Genomic DNA, 17,508 nt, shown 5'->3' on the forward strand with positions numbered 1-17,508 from the left:
TATTGTTCCGATATAACAAATTACTTTCAATAATAACAATTACCAATATCTTTGGAATCACCACACAGCGGTTTTCACAGCGGCGGTAGCGCTCATATCAGTCGTAAAGCTGTCATTTAACGATTTGTTTACGATTTGCGAAAACCCATGTGAGAGTTCGAAAAGTGAGTTACAGAATCGCAAGGCTGCCATTGAATTAATATTCGTTAATTTATAAATCAAGTATATTAGCTAATCGAATAAACCACAATAGTCTAGTCGACAAGTTGAAAATGGAACAAAATAGAGATACTGCTCTTAAAATTATGTGCGATAGCTCATTGGATCCGGAATGACGTCTAGAAAAATGTGCTAAAAGCGTGTATTAGCACATACAAAATTGCAAAAGTTATAGACAATTAAAGATGAAAAAAAAACGGCATTTAGTTTTTTGCCAATATTTAATAAACTATTAATATTTAAGAAATTTCAAATAAAGATTCTGAAAGAGGAGGAAATTTACAATAAAAAACTCCCGGAACTGTATCTCCATTATTTATAATTTTAATTTAACGCTGAAAATAGGTCTGCGGGTGACATTTTTAGGATTCGCGCGTGGCGTCAAAACCGACTACGGCACATTAATTAATTTATTTAAGGTATTGAATATTTTTTTTTAAATTTGAAAAAATTATGGTGTGTTCTGAACACTATAATTAATTTATTCCCGTTGAAAATTTTACTTAAAGTTAATAATAGTTTAATTTCAACAAGTTAAATAATTGTTAACTAACAATTATTTAACAAGTAAACAGTTAAATAATTGTTAACTAACAATTATTTAACTTGATTATTTGTTCGAACACGTGTTGGTGTTGGCACATTTTGTACCGAGCCTGTCGACTCAAATTTCGCGACCAAATTCTTAACAGCGGTCTCAGAAGGACGATTATGCTGGCCGAAAATATCACGAATTTTACGAAATGTAACTTTAACAGAACCACCATTTTTATAGAGGATTTGAATTATTTTAATGCAATTTTCGAGCGAAATTGAATTCATTGTAATAATTGCCAAAGCACCTGCTACGAATACCGCCAAAAACTAAATGTCAAAACTATCACGTTCTCGGTGTTGCCACAATTGAAAAACATACTTCTTGTTGAAATACCCTATATAACAAAGTATAGATTTTTTTTTTTTAATTTTAAATAAAAGTAATATTTATTTATTTATTTATTAACACTTCGTTGCAAAAAACAATAAATCAAACACAATACAAAAAAAAATATATAAGGGATGCAACGGGCGGCCTTATCGCTAATAAGCGATCTCTTCCAGGCAACCCTAGTTAAAGAAAAAACTAAAAAAAGAAACATGATTCGTGCGAGAAGTGCAGAAACAAATGTTATATAAAAAAAAAATATATATATATATACATAGTACCTTAATCTAAAGTACCTAATACAAAAAAAAAAAAATATTAACAACAGACTAAAACTTAAAAGCTAATCTTACAAATACATGGACAGCAAATAGTGATGTAAAAGGAAACATAAGATTTATACAAGTCACGATTGATCAGGATAGGATAAGGTTAAGAAATGTTTATGCAGAAGAGTTTTAAAAGATGATAGAGAGGTAGCCAATCGTACGGAGTCGGGCAGCGTATTCCACAACTTAATGGCGGAGATCGTGAATGAATTGCCTAAGAAGGATGAAGTGTGAGAAGGAATTTCCAATAAACATCTATTAGAAGAGCGTAACATATAGTTAGAAGGACCTAAGAATTTGAAGTGATTTTTGAGATAAGAAGGGGTTTTCGGATTGAAAAGAATTAAGTATAGAAGTTGAAGAAGATGAGCGTGACGTCTGAATCGAATAGGTAGCCACCCCAGCTGCCTGCGGAATTTAGACACATGGTCATATTTCCTAAGACCAAATATGAACCGTATGCAGAAATTCTGCTGGCGTTTGATCTTGTCAAGTAGCTCTTCGTTCAAATCAGAGGAGCATGAGTCCGCATAATCGAGAATAGGAAGCAGAAGAGACTGCGCTAACATAGTTTTACTGCGGATAGGAAGGAAATTAGAAAGACGTTTCAGAGTAAAAGAAGCGGCGTAAAGTTTACGGCTGATCTCATTTACGTGATGACCCCAGGAAAATGTTTGGTCGAAGAAGACTCCAAGGTTTTTAACAGTCTTATTGAGGGCCAAGGCCACACCGTCAAGGTAAACACCAGGGAGCTGAGCCCATTTGACTCTTGAAATAAAGAAAGGGCTTCCGATGATGATGACTTGACTCTTGGCAGGATTAATTTGAAGACCAAAGTCTTTACTCCAGTTGGCTATGTTTTCAAGATCATCATTCATCGCCTGTATTGCAAGAGGAAGCTCATCCAGTGTAGACTGAACGTAGATTTGGAGGTCATCAGCGTAAAGGTGATAACTAGCGGATAGATGTGCAGTCAGGGTATTGATAAAGATAGAAAAAAGAAGAGGTGAAAGAACGCCACCCTGCGGAACACCAGCACTTATACTATTCCACTGAGAGTAGGCATCATTCATTTTAATACGCTACCGACGACCGTTAAGATAACTATGAAACCAGTCAATAGCGGATGGACAGATATTCATAGAGCGAAACAACCCAAGCAGAATTTCAAAGTTCACAGTATTGAAAGCATTGCTAAAGTCAAGCAGAGTGAGAACAGTGAGCTGCCCACCATCCATCCCTCGGCGAATATCGTCACAAACTTTAACCAATGCAGTAGTCGTGCTATGCCCCGGGCGGAAACCCGATTGGAGAGGGTCTAGAATTGAGTTTTTATTCAGAAATCCGCTAAGCTGCGAGTGTATAAGGCGCTCTAGAGCTTTAGATAGGAATGGTAGAATAGAAATGGGCCGGAAGTCAGAAAAGTTAATGGGATTGGGCCGTTTGGGAATAGGAATAACTAGACTATCCTTCCAAGAAGTAGGGAATTTACCACTAGTAACTGAATAATTAAAAATATGAGTAATAACTTGAAGAATAGCTGGCAAGATAGGTAAGATCATAGCACGACTAACTTGATCACATCCGACAGCATCCGACGAGATAGACAGGATGCAACCCTCCACTTCGCGCTTGGTGAATTCAGTGAAATTAAAAGGCATGAAGTTTGGAGTTGGAAGAGAAGCTAGTTTATTGATTGTCTTCCTAAGAGAAGACTTATCGTGGGCAGGAGAACAGGTGAAGTGAGAGTTAAGGTTGTTTATATCTATTGCTGAAGAAATAACATTCTGTGCAGATCTGCCAATCCCCAAGGTTTTGAGGAACTTCCAGATTTTTGAGGTGTCACCATTGGATACTGAGTCGTGGATATGTTGCCTTTGAGCATCACGACAGCGAGTATTACAACGATTGCGAACTACTTTATATTTTTCGCGCTCCGCATCAGATTTGGCAGTTCTCATTTTAGCTATGGCTCTGTTTTTTTTGTGAATCAATCTTTTTATCTCATCAGAGAGCCAGGGAGCAGGTAAATGTTTAAGTTTAACACGTCTCAATGGGGCGTGCTTATCATAGAGGTTTGTGATGGAAGAAGTGAACAACTCAACTTCGTCGAAGTAAGCTAAGTCGTACAGACCACTCCAGTCAATTTTGGATGCATCACTGAGCAGGCTATCATGGTCGATTCCACCAAAGCTGCGACGCATAACTACCGTGGGCTTCTGTTTGGGTGGCTTCGCTTTAAAGGAGAGATAGAGAAGGTCATGGTGAGAGAAGGCGACAGCAGGAAGTTGCCCATGCTTAGTGACAAGGAGAGGAGAGGAAACAAAAATAAGATCCAAAAGTGACGGAGTAAAACCGGGGACTTTATGCGTAGCGTTAAGATATAAGTTTTGTAGGTTGTAAGAGTGAGTTAAAGAAAGGAGCCGTCTGGAGCGAGAATCATTTTTCAGCAGACATGTGTTAAAGTCACCCATGACTATTGTGTTTTTATATAAGGGAGCAAATTGGTCAATGGTGTCTTCAAAGGAATCAAAGTAGTCCACCGATGATGAAGGGGAATAGAAGACTCCCAGGAGAAGTTTAGAGTTGGATAGAAGAACTTCGATAAGGAGATGCTCGGCTGCATTGCTAGGTGGAGGCTGTGGCGATGAGTTAATGATGGAGAAGGGGATGTGAGAACGTAAGTAAATTGCCACACCACCTCCACGCATGCCGAGTCGGTCATTTCTAATTAAATTGTAACCAGGAAGAGAGTAAGTTCCAGAGGAAAGGGAAGGATTGAACCAAGTTTCAGAAATAAGTATGGCATGGATGTCTTTAGAGGCCAACGTAAGCAGATCTGTGTGATGAGCTGGAACGCTCTGAGCGTTAATGTGTACAACATTGAAGTGCTTAGGCAAGTTTTGAAAAATAGAGGATAAGGTATCGTTTAGGGTAGGCGTGGAGGAGTCAATGCTATGGAAGGAGTCACAATCGGACGATTCCAGAGATAAAAAATCAGAGTTATCACCACTGCAATCCATGATTAACAAAAGTATGATAATAAAAAAAAAAAATAAAAAAATAAAACAAATCTAAAAGTTAAATAAAATCTACACGAAATATATAAACGCTTAAACTTTAAAAATAAAAAATAAAAAGAAATAAAAAAGATGTTCTTACGATCGCACTCAACCGCTGATATGTAAGGATTAGTACAACAATAGGTATTAGCAATGATATAGAATTAGTGAACGGATAATATAGATAAACACTGTAAGAATATCTTCTGTAAATCTTAAGGAGCTAAAGAGATTAATTATTATAACTATTTCTAAAAACTGTTTAACAAGGAAATATGTATATCTAGAGGGTTAAATCTACAATATTAAGAATAATAATATTCAACTCCAGTACAACCACTCAACTAAGAGATATCAGCTGAGGCCACACTCTGTGGCATTTTATAGGAAGGCTTCACAGACTACATTCATGAGTAAATATGTATATACAATAATTTTCTAGTTAGTGGAAGTGACAGTTGACATACAGTGTGACAGACGACAGTGTCAATGAATCAAACAGCGTCTAAATTAAATAAACATTAAACACAATTATTAAACATAGAAATATAAGATAAATCACTTACAAATATTACCCACACAAGTTATTAAAACTAAATTAAACATCAAAAGTTGGTAATTGCATAATATTACAGAAAATTCAAAGTTATGCTAAGTGTGCAGTTCAGCAAGTAACAAAACATAATATGAAGTTGAAGTAACCCACTCGAAATCAGTTCTTTACAATCTTCCTGGTTCGAGATTTTAACTTGGGTGATGTTACCTTAGAATCGTTAGTAGATGGGGGAATGCTTGCAGGAGCCGTACCAACATCATTCATTGAATTGACACGGCGACGCTCACCGTTAGCCCCAATAGCATATATGTGGCCATTCCTCGTCCAACACTTGCTGATTCCGAAATGCCTTCTTGCAGCCATAAACAAATTATGCCTGGTTTTGGTCAGGAACTCAGATATGGTGATGCCGGTCCCCTTTAAGCCAGACTTAGCCAACCAAATTTTGTCCTTGTCACAGTGTTCCCTTAGCTTAATTAGTACAGGGCGAGGCTTATCATCACGTTTTATGCCCACTCTGTGACACCGACTAAAACTAGCTTCACTTACATTAGGGCATTTGAGCAGAACGGATAACATGTTAGCAATTGTCCCTGGGTTCTCATCCTTAGACTCATTTATGCCATGCAACAACAAACACTTACGCCTGCTGCGCATTTCCTGCTCCTCTTGCACTTTAAAAAGAATTTCCATTTGAGCCTGGAGATTCTTGAGACAGAACAGTTCTGAGCTTTTGAATGCCTCAAACTCCCTAGTTAGTGGTGTTTGCTCGAGAGATGGAGACCTTTCCTGAGCTGCCGAGAGCCGCTGCTGGAACTCATCCATTTTGGAGGACACCATTACAGACACATCCATCAATGACTTTTTTAGTTCTTCCATAATAATTGAATAGGTTGTTGAGAAATAAAAGTTGAAGGTAGTTTACAACAAGAAAATTCTACTTTGGGATAATTATTGTTATCAGAAGGATATAATTAAGGAAAAATTAGCGATTCATATGCAATATAACACTAGTACATCACTAACAGTGTAAGAAATATAATTTGAGTTAAAAAACTATTTTTAATTAGCACAAAACACAGAGATACACCAATACGTGTTTACACTACCCACACAATTTTTCGTATCTCTACCTCTACCCACATAATATTCATGATAATCAATATGAAAAAAAATATTTTTTTCTAAATCATCATATAATCGTTTTTTTATTAATACAAGATATTTATTGATTTGCAAAAAAAAAATTCCCGCCATTTGTTGATAATTTTTTTTTAACATTACATGGATTTTTAAGTTTTTGTCTAAGTAAAAAAATTGTTATAAACAAAGTATAAATATTTTTTTTAACTTTTATGGCACGATCTTGTTAAGTATGTATGTAAGAAAGGCTCTACGAAGCGAAATATTTTTACGACCATTATTTAAACATTTTTTTTCACTTACAATTAAGACGGTTGTTCGAGAAAATTTCGTTAGTTAACAATTATTTAACTTGTTGAAAAATTAACTTTAAGTAAAATTTTCAACGGGAATAAATTAATTATAGTGTTCAGAACACACCATAATTTTTTCAAATTTAAAAAAAAATATTCAATACCTTAAATAAATTAATTAATGTGCCGTAGTCGCTTTTGACGCCACGCGCGAATCCTAAAAATGTCACCCGCAGACCTATTTTCAGCGTTAAATTAAAATTATAAATAATGGAAAAAGAGTTCCGGGGCTATGAGTTTTTTATTGAAAATTTCCTCTTCTTTCAGAATCTTTATTTGAAATTTCTTAAATATTAATAGTTTATTAAATATTGGCAAAAAACTAAATGCCATTTTTTTTTCATCTTTAATTGTCTATAACTTTTGCAATTTTTTATGTGCTAATACACGCTTTTAGCACATTTTTCTAGGCGTCATTCCGGTTCCAATGAGCTATCGCACATAATTTTAAGAGCAGTATCTCTATTTTGTTCCATTTTCAACTTGTCGACTAGACTACAAGCATACTTATCGTAAGTAAAACATCAAATCATTTTTTGAAGCGGCCAAGACTCAATGGCAATTTTAAAGTAAGTGCAGACACTACACACACGAATATATTGTTAAAACATTAACGATTTCGCGTTAACCGTCGCAGTAAACTGACGACATAATTGCTCTAAACTTGAATAACTTAGTGAATGTTAATACTCGTACTTTTTATTTCGTCGAAACAAATATTGTGTTAGACATAGAAGAAAATAACCTTCCTAACATTGCAGCTGCGTAATACATTAGATATTTACAGACAAGGCCATAAGGTTATGGAGGGAGTAGTGAAGGGTTAACTGGTTTGTGAGGGGGAGTGGGGATGAAGCGAATATGTACAGCCTTACGCCGACGTGTTCCCCTTATCACTAACTACCTAGTTGATCCCGCTAACATACACTGCCGCTCGCGCTACTTCAGGCTACTAACGCGACGCTAAGCCGTTTACTCTAACCAGTTACACAATACATCAGCCCCAACTCTAAAACATGTCATTTACTTTGCAATCATTACTTAACCAATTGGGACTTTGAAGAATTTCAACCGCAGCCAGCCAGATTGAAGACTTCGTGCAAACCTCACAAAATAACTTTTAGGTGAATTAAGTTTATAAAGGGGACAGACACTAAACTCTTTGGAGCTGTAGTACTGTATAAATATTCATTAACAATTGTTTAGAGGACCCAAAGTGGGACCGAATTAGACGATGGTTCCCTGCAGGTGTTGGGGCTCAGGCGAAGACGGACGCAACTCTGTCTTCCAGTGGTGTCACCTCTAGTCTAGCACTTCCTTGCAAAGCCATTTTAATCGCTTCAGTGTCCTGCTCTTGTTGTTGCTGCTGATGTTGTAACAGAGAATTGAAATGCGTAATTCCAATTTCCTCGAGACTGCTTTTTCTCCTCCGTGGGCTTGTGCCAAGCCCCTGACGGAGCGATGCTGATCGGCACAACATTGCATCATCCACAACTCGCAGAGAGTTTGAGCGACCACGAAAATCTGTGAGGACAGTTGGACTATCTGGTAATGATAGTGAATTAGCTTTTGTGGTACAGAGTGGCGGTGCCCGCACAGCTGAAAGTGTAGAGCCATGTCGTCCGCTCCCAGCACTTGCTGCTGCGCATATACTTGAACAAAAACTAATGTTCGATTTTCGTCTGCTATTGTGTCTTTCGAATGTTTTTTGAGCTGCGAATGGAGATGGCCGAACCAAATATCTGAAATGCACCAAAGAATCCGTGATCAAATTTTATTTTACTCTTAAAGTCATAAGGTTACAGGTACATATATTGTATACTTACATGACGTTACATTACGTCTCCCTCACACAGGTTAAGGTCGCAGCTTGGGTTAATAATAACGTAGGAGAGACTGTTCCTCTTCTCACTCACGTCGTCATAGTCAATGACGTTCAGGTTGAGCGACTCCATGCGGGAGCGAACCAGATTTGCAATCTCAGCCCGGTCTATCTGTTGCGCGTGGTTGTCTCTTGCCTCGTCGGCTAGACTCGCTGAATACTGGGAAATAATACTCTTCTATTTTATATTAATGTTCAATTCATGTTAGTTATAAGCAAATCTACGACAGTGTGTTCACTCGTCTCTGAGTACACACATTGTTGTAGAACGCTTCAAGCACATACGTGCCATGATATTATGTGAATATTTTTTCAATCTATAGCCTATCTTCTATAGGGGAATTCTAAATTCTTACAATAAAAAGGTTCAACCTGGAGTCACTGCAAGTATGCCATCTTTCTAAATGAAGATTTATTATCACGCAAAAATATTGCCGATTAAGCATGCTTGCAGTTACACCAGTCACCGAGGGGCCTCGGCATAAGTGTGTGGGTTAAACACACACAGTCTAACACTAAACTATGCGGATCTAAAGCCTGCAAAGTGATCGTTTTGGAACCAGTGAGTTTTATACATAACATGATCTAGTACCTGCAATACGACTCCGAGTGACTATGGAAGTTATAATTGAAGAGATATATTTAGGGTATGCGTGGAGCCGACCAAGGGGCTGCTATGAGGCAGGGTGTAAAGGTGAGCGTGCGCGGAGTCCCTAAGCCGGCTCGAGCGTCCAGTTGCGGGGAACTTACCACCGGCGTGCGGTCGCCGTAGCAGCCCGTGAGGCAGCCCGTGGGGGAGCTGGAACTCGTGTCTCGCGCCCCCCTCGAATCCCCAGACCGCGCCTTGCTCTGCCCACCCTGCTGCAACTAGCTGTTCACACTTCTGCCATATACACACACCTACACCTGCTCTCAGCAGGAACTCATACACACACACTCACACTGTGATATAACATGGTGATTCATGGAAGCATAATAAGATTTAAATTACAAAATTATTTTTGTTGGAAATGAGAGTGACGGTTACGCTCATGCTGTATCTATCCCATCTAGGCCCATCTACAAAATGTTATTTTTTCCAATTCAATATCTATTTAAGCAACTATTTATGTTTTAATGCTCCATCTAAGTTCGCTTTGAGTCCGTGAAACATGCAAACACTGTTCTCGGTATCTTATGAGTTTAAACGTTTTGTTTAATATATTCATAATGACCAATCAATGTACAGTTGAAGTATAATCATACAGAGAAGAAAGATGTAAATGTATTATTCGCTACACGATTACACATGTTATCGTAAGTAGAGAACGTTATGAAAGCTAGGTTTAGAGAACATCTACGCTAGGTGCATGCGAAGGAGCGGGACTGCGACAATCGGTCTGATAACGCAAACAAGACGCGCGCGACGCTGACCACACGATCATGACGTGACGCTTCCCAGAGTATATCCCAATAAGTTATTATAGTGATAAACGCAAAAGCAATAGTAGTCACTCAGCTTGCTTGCTAGCAATGATATATGTAAATACAGGTATCAAGATTAAGCACGTGGATTACACAAAATAAGTTAGATATTGTGAAAAAAGGTAAATTTGAATCAATGCTAAACTAATTATAAGAACGCCACAAGTGTAGGCTTGGTTGTACAAAAGTTGACGTGTGTGCCTATGTTTCGAGGAAAAGATAAAAAAGATTTATAAAGCCTGAAATACAGTCCAAGGAGAGGAAGATAAAAAGAGATCAGAAATGAAGGGAAGATAGCGGATAGGAAACGGACTGTATTTGAGGAGATTCCAGTAAATAACCGACTCACCGATGGCCGCGATGGTCGCATTCCCGTCAGTCGTGACCACAACCAACTTGGCGAGCCGCGTGGCGACATACTCACGTGGTGTGAGGGGTCGGCCAGGCTTGTATCCTGCGTTCTATAGATCCCAATAGGGATTTCGCAAGAAGTCGAGCACAACTTTTGGTATAGTCGGCCATACGTGCGAATCCACATGTCTCCCTTTCCTATTCTCATCTGACAATTTAAAAGATTACAATATATTAAGGATCGTTTATTAAAATATGTCAGAGCATTCGCAAAAATATCGCGTAGCCTGATGGGGATGAATGAAATGGTGGTGTAAATGAAAATGCAGTCGCGTATCGCTAGCGTGAAAGCTTACAGATGTTAGGAAGCCTGAGCCGGGAGCCTGGTCGACCCCCAGCAGCAGCCGCACGAAGGTGATGACGTAATCTTTGACGAAGGCCTGGTAGAGTAGTGTGTCCAACATGGATGCTGAAAATACGGAACCCGCCGCAAAGGGGAGACGGAACATATACGAGATATGAGAACCTCGCTCTTTCTCTCTCAGAAAGGAATTAAATACCTATATATTTTGTGATACAATCTACTTATTTATAATACTCAGTAAAAACTCATTATTCAATTAAATAGTATATAATATTCTCTGTGGCGTTGGTAACGGCGTCTTGTAAGATTGACTAGTTTATAAGTACCTTACTGTTACATAAAAATATTATATGTTAAAAGAGGTCATTGATATTACCTTTTCCATCTTGGAAAGATGCAATGCATATTTATCATGAGCTCGGAATTGCATAAAACGCATATTTGATGACTGCGACAGTTCTGTTATTGATCTTATCGATGGGAAAAATCTGCAAGAATATTATATTAGATTTAACCGTGGCAAAGGAAAATTCTTGACAATATTATTTAATATTTCCAGATCATGATTTTACTTGAACATGGTCTGCACGGCGACGATGGTATTGCAGTCAGACAAACTGTCTTCCTCAGCCGAGTTGGATAATTCTTTGTTTACAACCACTACGTTTTCCGCAAGTGTTATTCCAGCTCTCAGTAGGTCATCCAGCCTGCAGAAGACGAACTTATCTTAATCATGTAATGTAATGGTTAGTCCGTGAAAACTCTACTATCATATAAAAAACTTACGAGTCAATAGATCCCATCATCCAGTAGACAAGTGGAAAGTAAGATATCGCATCGAGGAACGCGATATCAGGTCTTCGTTCCAGGAGAAGTATGATAGGATTCAACGATGTTTTGGTTCTGAAGTGAGCCTATAGCATTATGTTTTGATTACTCCAAAGGTTAGGTTTCAAGCCAGCAAAGTAAATGAATCAAAAGCAAAGCTAGTTTTAAAAATACTCAAAAGGGTGAAATACTTAATTTAAAAAGTGATATTTAACTAAAGTGCATCTTTACATTTGTTAAAGCATGCTCAGCATCACAGTAAAATCTAATGATGGAGTTACGTATCAGCGATCCCAGCGGACATTTTTAGGTGGACGTAGAAGGTGGGATGGTAGGATGGGGCGTAGGGCAGGCATTCTTACCTGGTAAAGTCATTGCGCCAGGCGGGTGCCGCGTCGCCGAGTGCCAGCGATGAGAGACTGGATGACGTGGCGTCGTCACTGCAGCCGCCGGGACATTGGGACAGACGTGGGGCTTAGGGCTTACAGTACACAGTATACACACAATGCACGCATTACTATTGGGGCTGCTACACACTTGCGGACTGACACGCGTTGCGTACTATATCCTATTGTATATCTAATATGTACATTCACTGCGCAGGCAGTGGCATTTTGTAGGTTTAAAAACAATATCGTCATATTAAATCATTGTAACTTAATGCATGCTTATTGACGAAGGTTTGATCTTTATGAAAAACGTTTGTTAATAAAATCATTCGTTAATATTGATATATAATTTTATGGAAAGCTTAATTTAAGAACATAATTTAATTCAATAAATAAATAATAAATGCGTCCATCCAAATGCAAACTGTATTATTATAGTGAATGTGCTTGCTATAACGACAGAGAGTTACCAAAAAGTAGTATTTATTAAAACCCAATTTCCGATAATCTCAAATAAATGTTGAGTATGAACTCTATATGAGGTAAAGTATGTTAGATATTTTTATAAATATCAGAAATTGGGTACCTCTACTGGTTAGCATTGCCAGTTTTAGGCATTTTTAACATCTTGCTGTATTATTCGATTAGTTTAAGATTAACGCGTAGAGAATAGTCAATTAAATAATCCAACAAATGTGCTATTAGACAAATATAACACAGTCAATGCCAACTCAATAGTTATTTTTAGTCTTTAAGTAGAAAAATAACTTTTTTTAAACGGTTTTATTTCTATAGTAAAACGACGTTACACGAAAATAGAGAAGAAAAATAGAATAAAGAGGATGTTACATGCTTGCGGGTGGCATATGTGGTGGAAGGCGGATGAACAATTGCCTGGTTGCACTTACGCAATCTTCTCTGAAGGGGTACGCCAGGGCACATTATCCTCTAACTCTTCCTCGCTCATGTCTAGTTCCCTCTCCCTTTCCCGTTCTTCTTCTGCGATGTTAAAGCTACTGGTCACCATGTCCGGTACTGGTAGAATCGATGGTCGCCTACTCGACGACTACCTAAAATATCGACTAAACTTGTAAAGATCACTGACAGATATGTTTTTTTAATCTTTTTTATGTAATAGGAGGCAAACGGGCAGGAGGCTCATCTGATGTTAAGTGATACCGCCGCCCATGGACAAAACTGCCTTCAGAAACGCTCAGTTGTGGTACGACCATGGCCACTATCAAGACATAAACACGATAAAAACTATTCATGCATATTCCAATGTCAATTTGGTTTATTAAAATAGGATCTTAAGTCGTTATAGAACTACGAAAAGAAGGAGTGGGTATGAATGCTATGAAAGGCACGCAATACAAATAAAATAAAGTATCATGATAACTGGCGTCATTAAAAATATTTGCCAATAGCCACGAACGTACCTCGCCGATGATGAAGAGTGTCCGGACTTAAATAATGATTATCTGTTCTTGGTAGAAGCAAATGACTGTCCGTGGCGCTATCTGCGGCTGGTGAATCTTTGAGACCCCCCCTGTGGTCCGACCCGTCACCTTTATCTGATACAAACACGGTAATGATAAATAGCCATATCATTTAACTAGTAAAGACAAATTTACAGATACTTAACACAAAATCTATATTGTATTGTTTGCTATGCGGCTGTACGGTACCGAAGTTCAAACCCGTTTATAATAAGCAACTATCATGAGGGGCTAGGTCATAAAGTTTCATCTTGAATAATGGGACAGTCCTGGCAATGGTTACGTGATATAAAAATATTTTCTGATCGCGACAGCAAATTAAACGTGAGAAGCCGCACGAACGCAGCCGATTAATGAAAACTGTAGCACGTTCCAAAAAAATATATAGCAGAACATGCCAATGAGAAAAATTCATTACAATTAACGTTGAAACGTATTAAATTGAATCATTAACCAAGGGGTTATAAATTAGTGCTGCGAGCATATTTTACTTCAGAATGAAAGCGAATATAGGTCATAACTTTATTAAAATACGATACATACTGGTTTAAAATTTACGTTTTAATTTTGTCAAACTTTCTACGCATACCTAGGGAAGCCATTAAAACCTCTAAATGGCATGCATCTCAATTAATACGACAAATGGACGAACTCCAAAACTTCACGATGAGAATGAAACATGTACATTCCTCGGATATCTTACCAGCCAGCTTTAGTAATTTTAAAAATTATTAAATTATAAATTTTAGTGCAAACATCCATAGCATTGCGGACGAAACGAACTACCACAGACTGCTTAGGTACTGTAGCAGATCCAGTGATGCCAACTCAGGGATTTTTTCCCAAATTTTGTGGGAATCAAAATGTCTTGAGGGGTTTTCAGGAGGTACATTTATTTAGGGGGCACTTTATACAATTTTTTTTCTTAAAATACGATCTATACAATTTATATTAAGCCTAGAACCAAACCAAGATACTAAACTAAAAATAACCTCCCACCATAAAAATATCAAAAAGCTATAAAACTTCAAAATCGAAATTTTATATGCTTGAATGGTTTTTTTTTGCATATTTGACATTATCTCTCAAACCGAGTGTACAATTAAAATTTTGAAGGGTTTTAATCAACATTTAGGGTTATTTGAAGTTGGTTCTAGGAACATTCTGTTGAAGTTAGCATCACTGAGCCGGTCTGGTAACTTGGTATTAATTCCTTGCATCCGCAATTTGCAACATATACGGTGAGTGAGCTGCTCTTTGTCTGCTGTGCCAATTATGTTTTTATTAGTTTCTAGTGCGCAGTAGCCGCAATTTTGATGACATCGAGCAACCTGAGTAAAATAAAGTCTAGTAAGTAGGTCGAATGCCAGCCGTATTGCATTCCGGCATCCGTATCCGGCCTACTTGCACAGTATCCGACCGTGGCACTCACAGCTAGCAACAGTTAAATTAGCGGATGATACAGTATTGATGCGTGATGGCGATGCATTTGGTGGGGAGGTCGCGGGAGCTTGTAGAACCACTTGTGGAAGGGCTGATTGAGCCATGTTACTACCGTCTGCTGTTCTGGGCTGGGCCGCGGCCTCCTCGCCGTCTCCGCCCTTTCTTCTTCCTTCGCTAGAGAGGAGGCTACATGCAGTTTGATCTTTTGTTATCAACGGTTTGCTTTCGGTTTGTTGATCGGAAACTACGAAAGCGGAATTCTCTTCTTTTGTTATGCTCATGTAATAGCACGTGTCGCTCGCTTTCATTATGTGTCTCGGTCCCGGGTTCAAAAGTATTGTTTCTTCATAGAATTCTGGTAATTCGGCTGGACGAACTCCTACCAAAGCCACCCCGTACCTTAAAGAAACAAGGCTTGTAATATCTGATCTCATGCTACTTAAGAAGTAATAATCACAAAATGTAAGTACTTGCGGTGTGAGTGGAAACTAGCGTAAGTTAAACTTTTTCCTTCATATTCACCGAAGAAACGTTATCCTTACTGCACTTTGAACAATTTCATACTCCTTTTGAGGTTTATGACATATGCTTTGCTCGATATATACATCGCCATTATAATTCGGCATGGATGCTTTCATTTTTACTTCCGAGAGTCCGTTGATGGTGACTAGTTCAGAATTACAAAGAAAAATGTGGTCTTTAGCCAAAGTAGTAGTTATTTTTAAGTTATCGTTAGTCTTATAAACCAAAATATGGTTTTGTTCGGTGAAACTTTGTCCTAACAATAATGGGACCTTTAATAAATAATCAGGAACGATAAGGACATCTACATTAGCCTTAGCTGAATCTACCTCAATTTGAACGTTACATTTTCCCAAACTGTTAACCAAAGAATCACCAAAACCCCTCAACACAGGCAGGTCCTGTGTTGACCAACTAATAGCTAGTTCTTTCGCCACAGACTCCGTTAATATAGTGCATTGACTACCAAAGTCAACAAAACAATCTAGTTCACGGCCATTAACATTGGCCTTTTTAAAATATTTTAGATCTGTATCTCGTTCCTGGGATATCCGTAAAACAGTCTTAGCATCGCTAGATTCCTTCTTAAGAGGACAATTTGCTTCAAGATGTCCAATTTTATGGCATTGACTGCATCGCTTAATGGGTTGCTTACACTTGTAATATGGATGACCAATTTCACTACAGATATAACATTTTGAATTGTTTGTAGATTCTGATCTCATTTGAATGAACTTATTTGTTCTCTGTCGCTTATTGTCAGTAGCACCTGATTTCAAGGCGTTATTATTCTTCTCAGTTCTTTTTAAAATTTTAACATTTCTTAGATAAACTAATAATTTATCTGGTTCAGAAAATTGTGCCGCTTCAGCACTGGTTCTAATGGATCGATCCTCTATCCCAAACAAAATACAATCAATTGCATTTTTGTTAGTTATTTTGCATCTATTTAAAAGAACAGTTTTTTCAAAAAAATATTCCTCTAAAGGTTCGCCAAAACGCGCTCTGCAAGCGAGCATTTCCGTCAGTAGTTGTGCATAATTGTCTTCACTAGGAAAAGCTAATCTTAACTTATCTTGCCATTCAGGCCATGAAAACATGAGACTTGGCAACCCCTGATACCACTTTTGAGCCAATCCAGATAATTTGGGCAACGCATAATGTATAACTTGTCGCTCAGACCAGTTATAAATCGTCGCACATTCATTGACTTTTAAAAGCCACATTTCAATGGTTTGATTGCGTTTGACCGGATCGAATTCTGGTACAACGTTCATACTTGGAAATTGTTCACTCACTCGCGCTGTGTGCTTCATGGTTTGCATAAACTCTTTAAATATAGTAGCTAATTCAGTAGGTTTTGACAGGGCCTGATGGTCAGTTTGTGATGTATATGACTCATGGACATGTTGCTGTGGTTCACCATTACGTGTTCGTTGTTCTTGTTGCATCTCGTCACGTCGCGAGTGTAGACTGGGGCTGCGTTGAGGCGTAGTCCTGCTGCGTCTGCGCCGTGACACATCGCCTTGGCCACGGCAGTTTGATCTGCCGCGAGAATAATATCTTGAGCTTGACTTACGGCTGTAACACGAGTCTCGACTGCTACATCGCCTTGGAGACCGGCTGTAATATCGCCTTGGAGACCGGCTGTAATATCGCCTTGGAGACCGGCTGCAATATCGCCTTGCAGTCCGGCTACGGCTTCGCCACACCGCTTTACTCCTACTACTCCGTGGAGTTCTCGTACGATCTCGCTGTGGGGTGTGGTCACGAAAACGCTGTGGGATTCGGCTACGGCCTCGTCGAATCTCGTTGTTTTGTCGATTCATACTGAAAAGAGAAACGTAATAGACAAAATATGCTATATACCTTACTTGATTCACGGTTAACTACTAATCGAAATATGGGGCACTGCAGTGCCTACAAATCGTTAAAAAAAAAATGCAAATTATGCACAGACATTATTCTATTACAATTCATTGACTCTAACTATACAGAGGCACCAAATTTATGAGTATAAACCAGACATACGTTTACCATACCTCAGTTTTTATGTACAAAATTATTAACAAATTAATCTATCCTTTACACAAAAATTAGATACAAAATAGTCATTAAGAAATATTGATAAATTATGTTTAATACAACCAAGGACTAATTACGGTAAACTTAATATTAT

The 17,508-nt window shown here is 38.2% G+C and overlaps 2 protein-coding genes across 2 annotated transcripts in view; one reads left to right on the top strand and one right to left on the bottom strand.

Moving 5' to 3' along the window:
- The window catches only part of LOC125062950 (cytochrome b-c1 complex subunit 7-like), a gene marked incomplete at its 5' end in the record, with an annotated part of 79,223 nt that overhangs the window by 48,376 nt on the left and 13,339 nt on the right, over positions 1-17,508 (top strand). The gene's annotated exons all lie outside the window — the stretch shown is intronic.
- Positions 14,458-17,021, bottom strand: LOC125062946. The gene is made up of 2 exons (XM_047669137.1): positions 15,278-17,021; positions 14,458-15,206 (listed from the first exon to the last, which is right to left on the bottom strand). The coding sequence occupies exon 1, from the start codon at positions 16,778-16,780 to the stop codon at positions 15,326-15,328; it is 1,455 nt and encodes a 484-aa protein (XP_047525093.1). The 5' UTR covers positions 16,781-17,021; the 3' UTR covers positions 14,458-15,206; positions 15,278-15,325.

The sequence above is a fragment of the Pieris napi genome (assembly GCF_905475465.1).
Source record: "Pieris napi chromosome W unlocalized genomic scaffold, ilPieNapi1.2 SUPER_W_unloc_2, whole genome shotgun sequence".
NCBI lineage: Eukaryota > Metazoa > Arthropoda > Insecta > Lepidoptera > Pieridae > Pieris > Pieris napi.

What these genes read in the sequence shown, in the direction of transcription:
- LOC125062946 (XM_047669137.1), bottom strand. Translation starts at nt 16,780, where the DNA reads ATGCAACAAGAACAACGAACACGTAATGGTGAACCACAGCAACATGTC.